The 18,053-nt window shown below is 35.7% G+C and overlaps 2 protein-coding genes, 3 long non-coding RNA genes and 1 other non-coding gene across 9 annotated transcripts in view; 3 read left to right on the top strand and 3 right to left on the bottom strand.

The window, feature by feature from the left end:
• The first annotated feature begins 236 nt into the window (after positions 1 to 236).
• LOC120283661 lies at positions 237 to 5,233 on the top strand. 3 transcript variants are annotated; one of them, XR_005543309.1, is made up of 6 exons: positions 237 to 321; positions 524 to 1,290; positions 2,819 to 3,134; positions 3,417 to 3,556; positions 4,378 to 4,734; positions 4,812 to 5,233. It is a non-coding gene; the product is annotated as an uncharacterized LOC120283661 (long non-coding RNA). The 3 variants fall into 3 exon arrangements; XR_005543310.1 differs by having other exon boundaries at positions 241 to 310; XR_005543311.1 differs by lacking the exon at positions 2,819 to 3,134 and having other exon boundaries at positions 238 to 321.
• Positions 5,234 to 5,543: 310 nt separating this feature from the next.
• On the top strand, positions 5,544 to 7,403 carry LOC120283662. Of its 2 annotated transcripts, XR_005543313.1 has the most exons (4): positions 5,544 to 5,688; positions 6,697 to 6,739; positions 6,831 to 7,203; positions 7,348 to 7,403. It is a non-coding gene; the product is annotated as an uncharacterized LOC120283662 (long non-coding RNA). The 2 variants fall into 2 exon arrangements; XR_005543312.1 differs by having other exon boundaries at positions 6,697 to 7,203.
• Positions 7,404 to 9,010: 1,607 nt separating this feature from the next.
• Positions 9,011 to 14,137, top strand: LOC120249309 (BTB/POZ domain-containing protein At1g04390). The gene is given in 9 exon segments (XM_039257811.1): positions 9,011 to 9,176; positions 9,255 to 9,381; positions 9,800 to 10,316; positions 10,421 to 10,551; positions 10,642 to 11,054; positions 11,174 to 12,328; positions 12,558 to 12,621; positions 12,623 to 12,711; positions 13,532 to 14,137. Coding segments are annotated over 9 exon segments (3,045 nt in total). The 5' UTR covers positions 9,011 to 9,063; the 3' UTR covers positions 13,968 to 14,137.
• Positions 14,138 to 14,377: 240 nt separating this feature from the next.
• On the bottom strand, positions 14,378 to 14,464 carry TRNAY-GUA. Its single transcript is given in 2 exon segments — positions 14,378 to 14,413; positions 14,428 to 14,464. It is a non-coding gene; the product is annotated as a tRNA-Tyr (tRNA).
• A 212-nt stretch (positions 14,465 to 14,676) lies between these two features.
• Positions 14,677 to 16,342, bottom strand: LOC120283720. The gene is made up of 2 exons (XR_005543330.1): positions 16,252 to 16,342; positions 14,677 to 15,056 (listed from the first exon to the last, which is right to left on the bottom strand). It is a non-coding gene; the product is annotated as an uncharacterized LOC120283720 (long non-coding RNA).
• Positions 16,343 to 16,896: 554 nt separating this feature from the next.
• The window catches only part of LOC120249308 (protein PELPK1-like), a 2,922-nt gene continuing 1,765 nt past the window's right edge, over positions 16,897 to 18,053 (bottom strand). Inside the window, exon 2 of the mRNA XM_039257810.1 lies at positions 16,897 to 17,600. Within this exon, the coding sequence (XP_039113744.1) occupies positions 17,061 to 17,600 (540 nt within the window). The 3' untranslated portion in view covers positions 16,897 to 17,060. The remainder of the gene's footprint in view (positions 17,601 to 18,053) is intronic.

The following is an 18,053-nucleotide window of genomic DNA, read 5'->3' as shown; positions in this document are numbered from 1 at the left end:
TTTAATTGTATTTAATTACCTTTTTGATTTGCCTGTAATGTAATTAGTAATTACATGTGTGTAAAATAAGCATATTGATCACGAGGCAAGAAAGCGCTTTCCAGATACTGACACGTGGCATGAAATCAGTTACTGGGCCTGTTTTCTTTCGTTTTATTTAAGTAGCGGTTTGGGCCCATCAAGATCATTCAAGAAGGCGAGCCCGTTTGGAGCTCGTGTTCTCAAGCCCATCGATCAGTGTCTCATTCTCGTCGGTGCGATGAGGTCGTCCTCGAAGGCCGGAAGGGCAAGCCCTTGCTCTCGGCATCAAGTGATTTCACTGTCAATCTCTCCCCTTTTTTTTTTTCTTTCTTTATTTGTATGTTTTTTTTTGAGTGTTGTGCCAAATGTTTCAAGACTTGTTATTTCTTTTTATTTTTCTATTTAAGTGGAGTTTTCTGGATATGGTGATTATGATATTGTGTGCTAGAGAACACCAGAAAGCTGTTTACAATAATATGGAGTTGTTATATATCCTTTGAAGGTGGTCAACAAGGTGGTCAACAAAGGTAAAAGTGTGAGTGAGGCTCACATGCATGATGAGCTGGATCAAGGGGAAAAGACGATAGTGGGAGACACATGTCGAAAGGCAACGCGATAGAGGAAGTTAAGCACTCAACTCCGCAGGTACATTCTACCGGGAAGGATCAGCAATAAAGGGAGGAGAGAAACAGGAAAGAAAGAGTACAAGCTGTGAATTGATGGAACTTGGGCCTGGTTTATCTCAAGCTTGAGAGAAGGGATGTTTGGGTTTCTCTGGGAATCTGAAGAGCTGTTCTTCTGGATTTCTAGTTGGTTATCTTCTTAATGTTTGTAATACTTCTCAGTCATTGAGGTTTGATTGTTCTCATTTCTCTTTGAACTGTTAAATCATGGATATATTACTGTGTGTATGCTAAGCTAGTGATGTGGAGGAGATCATCTTATATCTGATTTAGAGTTGTTTGTTATTGAAGTGTTGCTTCTTTATTTGAATTCAGAATTTCCTTTAAATGAAATGAGCTGTGACATGTGATTCAATTTCTGATTGAATGCTGCATCTTGAATGGTGATTGTTAGCTCAGATCTTTAAGTCAGAATTAACAGCATAACAGGAGTCTAGTTGTTTCCAGAGATGAAGTTTTATGCCATTAATTCTTGCTCTTGTCCTTGCAGGATTCTGTCTCAGATATATTGCTTGCGCTGGAAGCTATTCTTTGTTTAAGAAATGAGAGAGTTCTAAGATTTACTGCTGATACAACAAACAAATTGGTAAGTTCTTTTTCACCTTAATTACTTTTGTTCTGAAATGTTTGCCATACTTAGAAGTCTCTGATTTGAGTTGAAAACTAGCCTTAACTTTATTCATTTATTTTTTCCGATGTAATAGCTTTGCTGCAAAAGTAGTGATGCATAAAAGACATGTTAAATTGTCATTCTCTGGCAACTTTGAGTTTGAACTTGTAAGAGCAACCCTTCAGATGCTTTGTTCACCAAACAAGTACATTTCATCACAGACAGAATACCATTTATCCGAATGTCTACAATCTTATGGTCATGAACATTTGGAGTATTTACTAGAGTACTGACATTAATTTCAACTGGAGATATCTCTTTAACATGAGATAGTTTTCAAACAACGGTTAATATTGTAAGTTTGGGATGCTATTCAACTCTATCAGAGTATGAGATTCCTATTTTGGAGAAGATAGGTGTATATATTATATCATCTATTATTAACAGATGTTTATATAGTGATATAAAACTTAGTAGGTTAGCCAATCCTTCCCATATTGACAAATATCTTTATATAAAAGCATGCATTTGCCAATATGGGAAGGAATGACTGACCTACTAAGTTTTGTATCACTATGTAAGCATCTGTTGATAATGACTGATATATACACCTCTCTTCTCCAAAATAGAATTTTCATCTTCGATAAAGGTTGAATAGATTCAGGCTATAATATTAACCGTTTAAAAAGCTATCTCATCGTAAAAGAGCGTCTTCGATTGCGATTAATGTCGATAGCTCAGTGGATCTCCAAATGTTCGTGACCATAGACTAGATATCCGGATGAAAGTGATGTTTTGTCGCGATGAAATGTACTGCTGCATGAACAGATCTGAGGTCTGCTACGGTCTAACTCAAAATTGTCGAAGGAGCGCAACATGTCTTTTATCGATCGTTATTTTTCGGGCAGAGTATTACATCGGAAAAAATAAATAAATAAAGTTAAGGCTAATTTTCAATTCAAATAAAAAACTTCCAGGTATGGTAAATATTTCAAAACAAAAATAACTAAAAAGAAAAAGAACTTACAATGCACAAGAAATTAGATCATTAAGATACCAGAATCTTTGGCCACTGATTGCCAAGGGGAGAACTTGGTTTTATTTCATTGTCTTCAGGCACTTGCGCAGCTATGCAATGCCTTAGACAGGAGATGTAATCATCAAAAAAATTCCATTGGCAAAGTTCACTGTACATTGTGTGAAATTTCTGAAGCTCAATTTCTTGTTGAGAACCTTCAATATGTTTTGTCCAAAAATTTTAGCCCAGGGACAAATTCATATGTTGCATATGTTCTAAGCTTCTTCAACTTTTACGGGTTTCCAAGCAAGCTTGGCAAAAGGTTAGAAAGAACACTAGATGAAAATGAACTTGCTGACTTGCAATTTGTATTTTCAAATGGTCAAGTTCTGAACGCTCATAGTGTCATTATCTTGGCAAGATACCCACATCTATTGGCTTCTGAAAAAAATCTCAATCACAAGAAACTGGGTGATGTGTCCACAGAGAGGCATGTATTTGAGCTAAAACCAAGTAAGTTCAGAAGTGAAGTTGGCGTTATCTGAGGAGGTGGATGCAATGGTTTCAAAAAGATTTTGGAATATGTTTATTCGGGCATGATCCAAGTGGAGGTTGAGTATGTGGGGCCTGTGGAAAAAATTGCCAAGTTTTGTGGCTTAAAGTCATTATTGTACATGCTCCAGCGAGGATTACCTAAATGGGGACCTTATACGCCAATTTGTGACCTGACACAAGCGCCAATTTGTGACCTGACACAAGCACTTGAAACGGTTGAAGTTGAACCAGCTTGCCACACATTTACGTAAGTCCTCCTCACCATGTCCAATAGCATCAACTGACACATTAGGAAAACAGTAATGTACTTGTAGAGAAGACAATGTTAGGCTCTTGTAGAACAAATTGATGGAAAAGGTGAATAAGAGAATGGTTATTCATATTTTCCAGTACTCTTTGAGTAATGATGATCAATTGCTAGATCACGAAGCTTGCAACTCTATTTTCTTATTACTTACTCAGTGGGCTTTTTTTCCCCTCCGAAGTGGTATTTTATATCGATCTTTTCACTGTATGTTATCCATTGCAGGGTCATCAGCTTGGAAGTTAAGGCAACTGAAGGAGTGGCTTGGAATTGCTCGATCTGCCTACTTTCAATGCCTCATTTGTTGTACTGTCATCCAGCTGTGATTATTTTAGGTCACTGTTTTCTTCTGGGATGCGGGACAGGTTAGCCTTGAATTAAGGTTACACTTCAATATTTGATGTTGTGTTTGCTGTAAATTTATTGTAGGCTTATCAGGTTGCTGTGAAATATGTTCCACCATGCATGATTTAGCCAATATAAAACCGTATACTTTAGCTATATATGCCTTTGTTATTGAATTGACTGTTCCTCACTCTCATCCCATGAGAAACTATAAATCACTCTTATCCAGATAAACGGCTTTATAAAGGAGTTGCAAGTCTTTTTCAAACTCGAAAGGAGTGGTACTTGTTGGTGGGCATGTTCACTTCATCTAGAAAAAGTTGAAAGGAAAATGGACAGAAAATTAGGCAAACCCCCAAATTTTATATGTTTGTTTCTCCAAGCCAAGCATATGATATAATTTTCTATCCGTCATCTGTTGAATCTGCCGTAGAAGTCTAGTTCATCCTCCAAATAAACTCCTAAGTCAACATGGATTTAGAACTTCACCGGCAACCACTCTTGCCATTAGCCAGCAACTTGGACCGATCTGGACCAAAAATACCTGTGTTATATTTTATTTGATTTTGGATATTTTGCTCCATTCACACGTCACAATTCATATGATCAGTCAAACATCAAAGACAATGGATGGGCCTGCCAGGTTACTGCTTAATAGTTGTTCCTCTTAACATGTTGGGCGTGACAATTAACCAACCTGCTAAGGTGTGATAAAAAATCTAATAATTGCATGGTAAAGCATCCGTTTGAGTTCCAAAATCCTGTAAATATTGGCCATTTTCATTAGACCATTTATCCAATTAGGTCACTAACTAATGTTTTTACTCTTCCCTGCATACAGTAATGCAGATGTTATCAAGGTCCCCATAGGATGGAATGCATTGGTTAAACTAGTCAAGTGGATGTATTCAGCGAAGCTCCCAAGAATAAATAATGGTTGTTCGTTGAACAATATGGATGCAGAGCAGATGTTATTCCTGGTCTATCATCATAATATTGAAGCAAGACATGCAGATTGAAATATTAATGCAATTATTTCTGGTTGGCACATAGGTTAAAGGAACAGACCATCAAACAGCTGACGGGACTTGTATAAGAGACTATAAATATGTCACTGATCTTGTCGATGCCCATGTCAAGGCGTTGGACAAACCAATGCCTAACAAAGTTGGAATCTACTACGTCGGTACCGGAAAAGGTCAATCAAATTCTTCATTTCATTCTTCATTCGATTTCTTGATGATTGTTTCTGAAGCTACTTATGTTACTTATCAGGTTAATCGGTAGAGGAGTTTGTGGAAGCATGCATTACCGAGGAGTTTGTGGAAGCATGCAAGAAAGCGACCGGGATCAATGTGAAGGTCGAATACCTGGACCGTCGGCCCTGGGACTATGCGGAAGTCTACAGCAATCCTTCCAAGATCAACAATGATCTCAACTGGACAGCACAGTTCACTGACCTTGAAGAGAGCCTTCGCATTGCATGGATATGGCAGAAAGCTTATCCCAATGGCTACCGATCATAATATTTCACTGTCTTCATTGTTACATTTTTTTTTCATAATTGGCTGAGTCAGAATGAATGTAATTAATACTGGAGGTGTAGTCACAGGTGATCATTTGATATATGTTTCATTGAACAACAATGGACAATGAACAAGAGATTTCTAATTTAATGATTGATTCCTTTAATTTTAGGGAAAAAGTACTAAAAACGTATGGTTTTCACTTTTTAGTAAAAATGAGGCGTGTGATTTTTTCAGATTAATAGCATGTGGTTTTCAGATTCTGAAAAAAGGAAAAAAATCAGTAACGGCCGTGAACTCGTGCTGACTTGGCAAGGGCAAACTCGTCAATTCAAGTAATGGTCCGGTGACATGGCGCAAAGACAAGTTTTTTTTAAAGAACTGTGCTGCATTAGGATTAAAGCACTAATTGCAATTTGCCTCCATGATATTGTCTCGATAGTTGCCCAAATTTCTATAAAAAGGAACATCCACTCTTTCCTGAGACTTTGAAGATTTAGGGATGAAGATTTAGGGTTCATGGTGTTCAAGCATCACAATGAACACTTGTATGCATTGCTTCCAAGCCCTCACATCAGAGCTGCGAATTTTCCTAGTTTACTCATAGCAAAGCAGAGATTTCTCAGGTATTATTCTCCTTCTTGACTCTTTTTCTCAAATTTTTTTCATTTTTTGCAAACCCTTTGAGCAATGCTTCTTTTCTCCTACATCTAGTATGAAATGTTCTGTTGCTAAGCATTAAAGACAATACCCCTTTTATTTGCTTCTTTTCTCTCACAAATAGTTTAATTTGTTATATATTTAAGCATTGATGACAGAACACCTTCCTTTGTTTTAAATCTTGTTTTAAATCATGGGAATAAGTTGTACGTATGTGTTTTGCAATGCTAGAGGATTAATGCTTATACATATAAGCATTCTTTTTACTCATGCTAGAGGATTAATGCTTAACATCAACTCCCTTTGAGATACATTTATGGCCTCTTTTCACTAAGATCAAGGAAATCTTTATTAATCTCTTTGTAAAAAATCACCAAGTTTATATGATTATGAATGGACTAAGTACTGTGTATTTTAAGTTACAATCTTTGTTAGATAGGTGGTACACATGACACTAATCTATGCTTGACTTTTTATGTCAGCTTGGAAGTGAATAATACCACTATAGTTGTTACCAGATCATTATTCAATTTTTTTTGCATCTACTTAAACCAAGAGCAATTAAGTTATGCTATATAATCCTTTCTGTATATAATACTTCAAAATATATTGTCAAATGTTATGCTTTCATGCCAAATGTCCATTTAATAATTATTACTTGTCAAATATAATTGTGGTTGTCATCTACTTTAGTGTTCTTAAATATGAAACCTTATGTTCTTCATTATTTTTTTCTCCTTGTGATGATGCCAATTGCATTAAGGCTGGCAACATCTACATTATCTTGCCATTACTTTGATTAAGATAATATATATTAACTGTGATTAAGTTAACATAGTATCATTGCTATAGCATCATGTTTTACTGGTGTCCTGTTTTGATCTATAGTTTACTAGCAACATGGTTTTTTTAATTAATCTAGAGATGTTTTGTATACTTAGCATCATTTTTTTAATATCCTATTTTGATAATAGAATGTCATGGAGTCTACTGTGGACCTTGTCCTGCACTATGGAGGTAAGTGGAGGAGTGAAGATGAGATGGTGTATGAGGGTGGTCAAGTTGTGAAGGTTGAATCAGTAGATATTGACTACTTATCTTATTTCAGCTTGTGGGATTATTTTGGGAAAGAACAGAGCATCCTGATATTCAATCCAACCTGTTCCTAGCCAAGATAGTAACATTCAATCCAACCTGTTCCTAGCCAAGATAGTTGGGAAAGAACAGAGCATCCTGATATTCATCCATGGACTGTGAAGAAGCCCCCTGGTAGGCCTAGAAGAAAAAGAACGAAGAAACCAGATGAGCCAAAAAATCCTTACAAGGTTTCCAGGGCAGGTAAGAGTGTGGTGTGTGGCAATTGTCATCAAATTGGGCATAATATACGAGGATGTAAAGCATCTGTCACTGGAGAGAGTGCATGGCAAAAGAGAGTTAGAATTCAGAAAGCAAAGGCAAGTGGAACTTATGTTCCAAGCGAGGTATAATGTCTTTTGCTATTTCTATTTCAAATTATATATATATATATATATATATATATATATATATATATATATATATATATATATATATATATATATATATTGTTAAATGCAGATTTTGATGTGTGTTACATTGGATTGTAGAACCCACCAAATAAGGGAGGGAGACCAAGGAAGAGAAAAAACACAACAGAAGTATGTTACTCACATGTTGGTTTACAGGCTAATTCTACTGCGAGTACACAAGATGATGTAATTCATAGCCAAACAACCATTGAACAAGCTAGTTTGGCAAGAGTGTGTTTTACATTCATATCCACTGATTTTTTTTTAACTATAAATTCAAATTAGACATACATATTGTGTGCTTGATTAATTTTGAATAATCTATTTGTAGTTGATTAATTTGTTTACTATATATGTTCATAGCAAGCTAGGAATGATGTGTCACTACCAAGCAGAGTATCAACCTTGCAAGCACCTACCATCTCAAGTACACAAAAGAGGGTCATTCAATCTTCAAATGAACCAAGGCTACCTATCCCACCATCAATTTTCAAAAACTTCAAAAGGGCTAGCCAACTTGCTGATTTTGCAAGTGAAGACAGAGATGCATCATCCAATTTCCAAAAGAGAAGGACAATCTAAATCTTCACCATGTTTTGTTGACGTTTTTGGGGATGCACTATGGAATGCATATTATGTAAATGACTTTGAAGGCATATTTTGTATTTGGGTTTCTCATGTAATATTGCGTGCATTTTGATTTGCAAAATATCATCTTATATTTTCATATGCATTTAGATGTGCATTACACTTCAGTCTCTAGTATTTTGTAAGTAAATACTATGTAGTTATATATTTTGTGTTTATTAAATTGGGTATTCTGTGTTTTGTAAATAATTGGTTTATAATTATGCATTTTCTACTCCTCATTGGAACTCTGTGGTTATTATGCATGTATTTTGTATTTATCATTGGTAATTCATATTTTATAAATTAATTTTTTGTATGCTATTAGTTTACATGTTAGATGAAATCACTAAGATACCTATAATTTTTCCATTTTTTTAAAAAACACATGTCATAAATTTTTTTTAAAAAAAAACCTCTGGCCTTATTTTGCAAACTTTGGAAACCATAGGGTTTTTGCCCTCTTCAAAAACTTGTTTTTACGCCATGTCACCGGACCATTACTTGAATTGACGAATTTGCCTTGTCAAGTCGTGACGAGTTCACGACGATTCTGATTTTTCTTTTTTGTAGAATCTGGAAAACCACGTGTTATGGAATCGGATCACGTCGCTCGTTTTGCAAAAGTGGAAACCACGTGGGTTTTTGTCTTTTTCCCTTAATTTTATGTGATTATCTTTTTAATTTGCTTTTAATATACTTCTTTTATTCTTTTTTATTTGACACAAATTTATGTTTTTTTTATTTATTATTTTTTAACATAAAAAAAATATTATTATTATTTTTTAAAATTATTTTTAATATTCTATTCAATTTTTTTTATTAGAATTAAATATAAAAAAATATCAAGATATAAATTATGGATAATTTAAAAAAAAAAATTATAAAAATTTATAAAATAACTAAATTCTTTTGTACATGAGATTTGATAAAAAAGAAAGGAACCAAAAAAACAGGGGAAGTACTAATTACAGTGTGTAATTAGTAATTAGAAGTGTGTGGATAAGCATATTGATCACAAGGCAAGAAAGCGCTTCCCGGATACTGAGACGTGGACCACGTGGTATAAAGATCAGTTAATGGGTTGGGCCCGTCAAGATCATTCAAGAACAGTTTGGAGCTCGTGTTCTCGAGCCCATCAATCAGTGTCTCATTCTCGTCGGTGCGATGAGGTCGTCGTCGAAGGCCGGCCGTGGTGGCCGGAGGGGCAATCCCTTGCTCAGTGACCACGTGATCAAAGTCCGACAGCGCCTCCATGAAGCCCTTGCTCTCGGCATCAAGTGATTTCACTGTCAATCTCTCTCCTCCTTATTTGTATGTTTTTTTATTTTTTTTTTTCATGGTGGTTTCTTCTTTAGGGTTGATGATAACAAACAGAGGAAGTGGCAGTGTTCTGATACTGAAATTCAGTTGCATGTTCTCAAAGCAATGGGGAATTTTATTGGTTGTGTTTCTCCTCACGCTTTGGAGCATTCAATTCCGAAGGTATTTGCTGTCTTGAATCTGGTCTAATTTGTGTTCTTTTGATTTCTTGTGGTTCTTTATCTGATTTTTATGAGTTTGTATGCTAGGAATCATTTGTGATTCTCAATATGATTTTGATTGTGATATTTTCCTCTGTAAATATTGGAATTTTTGTTAATTGAAAAGCAAGATTGTCCTAATATTCATAGGGAAGTGTCTGAAGTTTGTGCAACTTGATGACAAGGTATTTGAGTGTTGTGCCAAATGTTTCAAGACGTGTTATCTCTTTATACCTTTCTATTGAAGTGGAGTTTTCTGGATATGATGATTATGATATTGTGTGCTAGAGAACACCAGAAAGCTGTTTACACTAGCATGGAGTCTAGTTGTTTCCAGAGATGAAGTTTTATGCCATTAATTCTTGCTCTTGTCCTTGCAGGATTGTATCTCAGATATGTTTCTTGCACTGGAAGCTATTCTTTGTTCAAGAAATGAGAGAGTTCTGGGCTTTGCTGCTGATACAACAAACAAATTGGTCCTAACTTTAGAACTTTCCATTTGTAAATATGATATTTGGGAACTTGTGGTTTGTTTGTCACGCTGCTTGTCCAAATGTCAGTCGCAGGTGGTGAACTCTTGTGTAGTTGCAATGGATCAAATCCTGAAAAGTCCAGGGGTTATGAGATGGAAAAAAAATGAGGAAACTTGGAAAGTGATTAAGGAAAATAATATAATTGGCAACCTTGTTATTGTTTTTAAAGATGATGTTGATGTAGACCAATCATATGAATATTTCATGCACATAGCTTCTCTTTTTAAAACAATAATCTTGAAGTGCCCCTCTGCTAGATATTATGTTTGGAAATGCTCTGAGTTGATCATGAAGCTTGGGAGTATTTGTTCACACCCGAATCCTTCAGCAGCTGCTGCTGCCCTTGAGTTGTTTGCAACTCTAGGTGTGTTTCTTATTGTTCTTTTAAAAGTTATCTTTCTTGGGTGTGTTTCAATTTATGTATTCTCTTTATCACAATAGTCATAATGGTGTAAATTTTTATGTCAGCTCTTTGTGGAGATGTGGCAATGGAGCTTTTGGGAAACAAACAAATTGTTTCCAAGGCCATTCAAAGCATGGAACCCTCACAACCTGGCTTGGTTCGAGTTCAGGCCCTAAACGTTTGCCAATCTTTGATGGTTCAGATGAATCCTTTATCTTGTCATTATGCTTTTTTTTTCATAATATCTATGATTTATATTGAGTCACTATTTCTTATCTTTTTACAGAGATCTGCCAAGGGTTGCCACATGCTAATCAATGTCTATTGTGAGCCTGTTGTACAAGGAATAATTAGTGCATTGAGCGAACCATCAACATATGTTCAGTCCGCCGTTAGGATGGTGGCATTTCATGTAGCATTAATAGCATGTTGGAGTGGTGATCATCATTTATGCTTTTGGAAGCTTGGCATTGACAAAGTCCTTTTTGATATTCTTTTAGGAGATTGCAGCATGATCAACATAAATCAAAACCCTCTGCCCACTGAAATGTTGTTTTCAAAAATATATGAATGTCATGTGGGTGTAAGAGCTTATATATGGGAAATTCTCGGATGGCTTGCAATATATTGTGAAGATAAGTTTCTCTTCAAAACTGACCAAAGATTCTGGTATCTTAAGGTTCTAATTTCCTGTGCGTGGTAAGTTATTTTTCTTCTTAGTTACTTTTGTTCTGAAATGTTTGCCATACTTGGAAGTCTTTGATTTGAGTTGAAAATTAGCCTTTAACTTTATTTATTTATTTTTTCCGATGTAACAGCTCTGCTGTAAAGGTGGTGATGCATAGAAGACATGTTAAGTTGTCCTCCTCTGACAACTTTGAGTTTGAACCTATAAGAGCAACCCTTCAGATGCTTTGTTCACCAAGCAAATACATTTCATCACAGGCAAAACACCATTTATCCGAATGTCTACAGTCTGATGGTCATGAACATTTGGAGTTTCTACTAGAGTCACTGACATTAATTGCAACTGGAGATGTCTCTTTAATATCAGATAGTTTTCAAACAACTGTTAATATTGTAAGTTTTGGATGCTATTCAACTTTATCAGAGTATGAGATTCTTATTTTAGAGAAGAGAGGTGTATATATTATATCAGCCATTATCAATAGATGCTTAAATGGTGATACAAAACTTAGTAGGTCAGCCATTCCTTCCCATATTGATAGATATCCTTATATAAAAGCATGCTGTTGGAGTGATGCCACTGATTGGGAAGGGGAGAACGTGATTTTATTTCATTGTCTTCATGCACTTGCGCGGCTACTCAATGTCTTAGGGAGATGTAATCATCAAAAAAATTCTGTTGGCAAAGTTCACTGTGCATTGTGTGAAATTTCTGAAGCTCAATTTCTTGTTGAGAACCTTCAATATGTTTTGTCCAAAAATTTTAGCCCAGGGACAAAATCATATGCTGCATATGTTCTTAGCTTCTTCAACTTTTACGGGTTTCCAAGCAAGCTTGGCAAAAGGTTAGAAAGAACACTTGGTGAAAACGAACTTGCTGACGTGCAATTTGTATTTTCAAATGGTCAAGTTCTGAATGCTCACAGTGTCATTGTCTTGGCAAGATGCCCACGTCTGTTGCCTTTTGAAAAAGTTCTCAATCACAAGAAACCGGGTGATGTGTCCACAGAGAGGCATGTATTTGAACTAAAACCAAGTAAGTTCACACGTGAAGTTGGCATATCTGAGGAGGTGGATGCAATGGCTTTCAAAAAGATTTTGGAATATGTTTATTCAGGCATGATCCAAGTGGAGGTTGAGGATGTTGGGCCAGTGAAAAAAATTGCCAAGTTTTGTGGCTTAAAGTCATTATTGTACATGCTCCAGCGAGGATTACCTAAATGGGGCCTTGATACGCCAATTTGTGACCTGACACAAGCACTTAAACCAGCTTGCCAGGCTTTTACGTAAGTCCTCCTCACCATGTCCAATTGCATCAACCGACACAGTAGGAAAACTGTATTTTAGTTGTAGAGAAGACAATGTTAGGCACTTGTAGTTGAAATAGAACAAATTGATGGAAAAAGGTGCATAAGAGAATGGTTATTCATATTTTCCAGTATCAGTTTGCCTTTTTTCCCCTCCGAAGTGGTATTTTATATTGATTCTTTTCACTGTATATAATATCCATTGCAGGGACATCAGCTTGGAAGGTAAGGCAACTGAAGGAGTGGCTTGGAATTGCTCAATCTGCCAACTTTTCAATGCCTCATATGTGCGCACACAAAGTAGTACTATCATCCAGCTGTGATTATTTTAGGGCACTGTTTTCTTCTGGGATGCGAGACAGGTTGGCCTTGAATTAAGGTTACATTTCAATACTTGATGTTGCGTTTGTGGTAAACTTGTTGTAGGCTTATCAGGTTGCTGTGAAATATGTTCCACAACTTCCACCATGCATGATTTAGCTATATAAAACCGTATACTTTAGCTATATATGCCTTTGTTATTGAAATGACTGTTCCTCACTCTCATCCCATGAGAAACTATAAATCACTCTTATCCAGATAAACGGCCTTATAAAGAAGTTGCAACTCCTTTTCAACCTCGAAAGCAGTGGTACTTGTGGGTGGGCATGTTCACTTCATTGAGAAAAAGTTGAAAGGAAAATGGACAGAAAATTAGGCAAACCCCAACCAAGCCAAGAATTTGATATAATTTGGAGTCCATCATCTGTTGAATCTGCCGTAGAACTCTAGTTCATCCTCCAAATAAACTCCTTTAAGTCAACATGGATTTAGAGCCACCACTCTTGCCTGGGTTATAACTCTGCCCAAATTGATTAGTCAGAAACTTGGACTGATTTGTACCAAAAATACCTGTGTTATATTTTTATTTGATTTTGGATATTTCTGCTCCATTCACACGTCACAATTCATATGATCAGTCAAACATCAAACTCAAAGACAATGGATGGGCCTGCCAGGTTACTACTTAATAGTTGTTCACTTAACATGTTAGGTTTCACAATTAACCAACCTGCTAAGGTGTGATAAAAAACCTAATAATTGCATGGTATAACATTCGTGAGTTTAAATATTGGCCATTTTCATTAGACCATTTATCCAATTAGATCACTAACTAATGTTTTTACTCTTCCCTGTATACAGTAATGCAGATGTTATCAAGGTTCCCATAGGATGGAATGCATTGGTTAAGCTAGTCAAGTGGATGTATTCAGCGGAGCTCCCAAGAATAAATAATGGTTGTGCGTGGAACAATATGGATGGGGAGCAGCAACTTTCAGAGCTCCAGGCATATGTGGAACTTGCTTCCCTTGCTGACTATTGGTTAATGAATGGGTTTCAAGAGGAGTGTTTAGATGCAATTATTCCTCTTCTTAATGTTGATCACCAAATTGTTCTGAAGACAATTGCCATTGCTGCCGGCCTCAATCAAAGGAAAATAGTTGAGGTTGCTATCAGCAGCATAGCCAGTTTGTTTCCTAAATTGCGTGATACCGGTGATCTTGAAAGTTTTGATGAAGTGATTGTTGATATTTTCCGAGATAAATATCTTCGTGAGAGTCATGATTTGGGTGACTGAACAGTTTCAGATCTATTGAGCCATTGTGGGCTTCTCCTGTGCCTGTTAATTTTCCATGGCGAGAACTCAGTGGGATCTTGTAAATATCCCTTGAAAGAAATTTTTGTGGATAGAGAGATTCAAGACACATAGCCATGTAAGGATTACACAATGTATGTTATCACCATTTCCATTTTGAAAAATAGTGTGATACCTGTTTTCAAATCATCTTATTGCGTCATGTCTTGGATGAAAGAGTGAGTGATTCAATTGTTTGCGCATAGGGTGTGTGATTTACTGGGAGGGCGAGTCATGATGGTGCCACCAGCTTCACACTGGTAACATCAGGCATGCGTAACTTTTATTCCAAAAGTTGGGTAAATTTATTAAAAATTTCAAATAAATCTGAAAGAGAGAAAAGAGGAAAAAAATCCGACCTGCCGGATTCGAACCAGCGACCTAAGGATTACTCCGCGTTGCACTACAGTCCTCCGCTCTACCAACTGAGCTAAGGTCGGTTTGATATCCATCATATTATATAAATTATTAGTTTATTATGGAAATAAGCCCATTATTATAATCAGACCTTACGAAAGTCATTGTTTATTACGACTATTATAGCTATCAATCCAGAGACACATGAGCACCATATTGCTACACGCCAAACAATATCTCAATTTTCAACTGGAGGCACACATGCCGTCCAAACATCAAAACACAATGCATGAAATAGTTAAAAAAAAAAACATCCTTGCCACATTGCTTGCAAACGAAAATAAACCAAAATCATGATAGATAGGGCTAAGTTTAATTCCACATCAAAGAGGATTTTCTTAACACTTCTAAGTGTGCAAACAATCTAATTAAGAAAGATACTTGGAAAAGAATTAAAAAAAAACAAGGAATACTGCTTTGACAAGAGAACCTCGCATCCATCAGCAGCAACACCCACAATACATCAGAAGGGCAATGGAGTCAAAATCCCTTCACTTCTACATGCTTGGGGCAAGGTGATGAAAGCTCTCCTGATTAACTTGTCATTGCTTATTTCGACCTCTGCCTCATCTTTCGGCGCTTCCTCTTCAATCTCCTCATGCGCTTCTTCTTCCACTGGATAAATTAATGGACAGTGACCAGGTTAAGTCTTGAATGATGATTCCACAAGAATTAGAAATAATTAATAGGAAGAGACTCATTTTAACAGAAAAGATGGCCATTAATGAAACAGAAATTAGGAAAAGGGATACAAATTGCATTTGGTTTTGTAGGAAAATCAATGCAAACATGGCAAATCTTTCATATTAGTATATTAGGAGGTCTAGATAAACATGACAAGTCCAAACTATTGTTATTTAAACTTGCCAGTTAACACATCACAACCATCCCACTACATAGGCTAATACACAAACCTTGTTCAAAGCAGATGTGCTGGATACTAAACCACAATGGCAAAATTTTGACACCAAGTAAACCATTATATTCCACTGGAGCAATTAGCACCCTCACAATTTGGGATGAACTAGTGGATGAACTAGGTTCAACTATCATGCATGCACATACTACTGGAAAAAAAAATGACCTTTTAGTCAAGAGGAGAATGCTTACTCTATAAAACCTCTGAAAAGCAACCCAATGATAAATACCATAAAGCAAAAATTTCATGGAAACATTTTTAAGCTAAAGGTCATCAGTAAGTACCACCCTTAAAATAACTCAAGCTACCAAACAAGAAAGATTCTAGAGCTTATGTACTAATTCGCCACACACAGACCTTTTCCACTTTCAGAAAGAGAAAAAATTAACAAATCTAAAGAACCAATAAAAAAAAAAAAAGTTATGCACCACTAGAATTAGGCATTACATGCAATGTCAACTGCAAAGTCCCTGAAATTGGACATCAATTTTCAAATTATGATTAACATATTATACATTTCACATGGATTCACTATGACATGATGTAGAAAACTATAACTCCATATAAGATTCAAGGACAGTAGAACCAAAATTATCTACACGCATTCATTAACTAACAACCAACATAATGGACCGCCTAGAAATCTCAACATTTCCTCGTTGATTTCTACGAAAATAATTTCAATTATTGCTTAAAAAAAAATCAGTACATCTATATCTATAAAAATCCTACACAATTCAAATCCACTACATCAATGCCACCAGAAAAAACCCAAGATGAATTCCTTTCCTGTAAAAACCACCAGTCCATGATTCACTCAAACAAGATACAGAACTCTAGAAACCTTCATGAAATTCATAGAAAGATCGATCGAGGCTAAAAAGATCTCACCTTGGCCCTCATCTCTTCGTTCTCGAGCTCCCAAACCCTAAAAACGACCTCCCGCCCCGAACTCCCACGCCGATGCTAAGATTGAGCCAGGTCTCTGTTCATATCCTACTATTTATAAAGTTAGGGTTTTTAGATGCCGGCAATGGACGGCGGAGATCTAGTGGGGAAAGCACACTTGATGCATGACACGTGTTTAGTATAATTTCTTTGATCCTGAATTGAACTTGAATGTTTTTTACGTACCTTTTTTTTCGGATATAATATTTTATTAAATTAAATATTAATTAAAATTACAGAAATTTTAAGACATTAACATAGACAATCAGAAAGAGAACAGTATATATATTATTTAAAATATGAAATCTTTTAAATACAAATCAAATTATTTGAATGTTCACCTCGACAAAACACAATTAATAGTTTTATTTAAAAGTTTATTATATTGTTATGATGATCATATGTAAGAAAGATATGTTACAAATTATTATTATTATTGTTTTATACAAATAAATATAAATCGACTTAAACATAAAATAATTAATATCTTAACATACCAGTTTAAACCAAACATCCCAAATAAGATATTCGATAATAATATCTCAAGAAATGGCCAAATATATTATATTTAAATAATAAAAATAATAATAAGTCTAACCAAAGACTTTTATTCATAAATCATAAGCAAAGATACATGAAGCAATAGTATAAAATGGAAAACAATACAATACATCCCAAGAGACAAACTAGCTAAAATCTCAATACAAATATCAATACTACCAAGGTATATAATTAAGCTGATCATAATCAAATCAAGGATTGGTTTTATAAGATGGAGGTGGTGGAGTAGTGAAGATAGAAGGAATAGTAGGAATAGCAGGGAGTGGAGGAATACTGGGAATACCAGGAATATAAGGGAAGGGAGGAATAGCAGGGAGTGGAGGAATACTGGGAATACCAGGAATATAAGGGAAAGGAGGAATAGCAGGGATTATTGGTTGCTTCATAGATTTCGGTAAAGTTGGTACTTCTTGTGTTGGTGGAAATGCATGGTTTGGAAGAACCGGTACCGAAGGCAGTGGTGGTAGTGCAGATTTAGAAAAATAAGGCTCTGCTGCTTTTGGTGGCCATGTAGGTTTCAGTAGAAATGGCATGCTAGATTTCGGTGGTAATGTATGCTTTGGAAAAACTGGCACGGTTGGTAATGGAGGTAGTGATTCCGGTGTATGTGGAACAGCTTCGGTGAGTACACGGGCCGAGCTGCATGTTTGGTTGTTGCCGAAGATCAAAACAACAACCAAGATGATAAAGATTGATGCTGTGGAAGCCATTGCTTGAACCAACAAATTGATTGAGATTTATTTTTGTTAAAGAAGTTTATTTGCTAATGTATTGGTATTTATAGACATGAGAGTTAATTAGTTAGTTGCTTGTACAAAGATGCCATGCATACTTATGTTGTCATTAATTGATTTCATTTTTCTTAGTTGAGGAAATTTGGAGGTTAGGTAGCCAAAAAAACTAGAGATCTTCAAAGTTAATGACATGGAAACATGGAAAATTGTGGAGATTTAGTTGGTCTTAAGAGAATTTTTTACATTAACTTTTGGCTTTTTCTTGAGTTACGTGTTTGTTGGTGATTAAGAGTAATTAAAGAAGACTACTTAATATTGATTTATGACATTTCAAATAGACGGTTCTCTAACATAAGAAACATGACATGCTGAATGTATCTTAAAAGTTATAATATATAATCAAAAGTCATAAACATCTGGAAGTTTTTAATAACGTACACATCTTGCTTC

Source organism: Dioscorea cayenensis, chromosome 19 (genome assembly GCF_009730915.1).
Source record: "Dioscorea cayenensis subsp. rotundata cultivar TDr96_F1 chromosome 19, TDr96_F1_v2_PseudoChromosome.rev07_lg8_w22 25.fasta, whole genome shotgun sequence".
Taxonomy (NCBI): Eukaryota; Viridiplantae; Streptophyta; class Magnoliopsida; order Dioscoreales; family Dioscoreaceae; genus Dioscorea; species Dioscorea cayenensis.
This window is presented reverse-complemented; position numbering and strand designations above follow the sequence as displayed.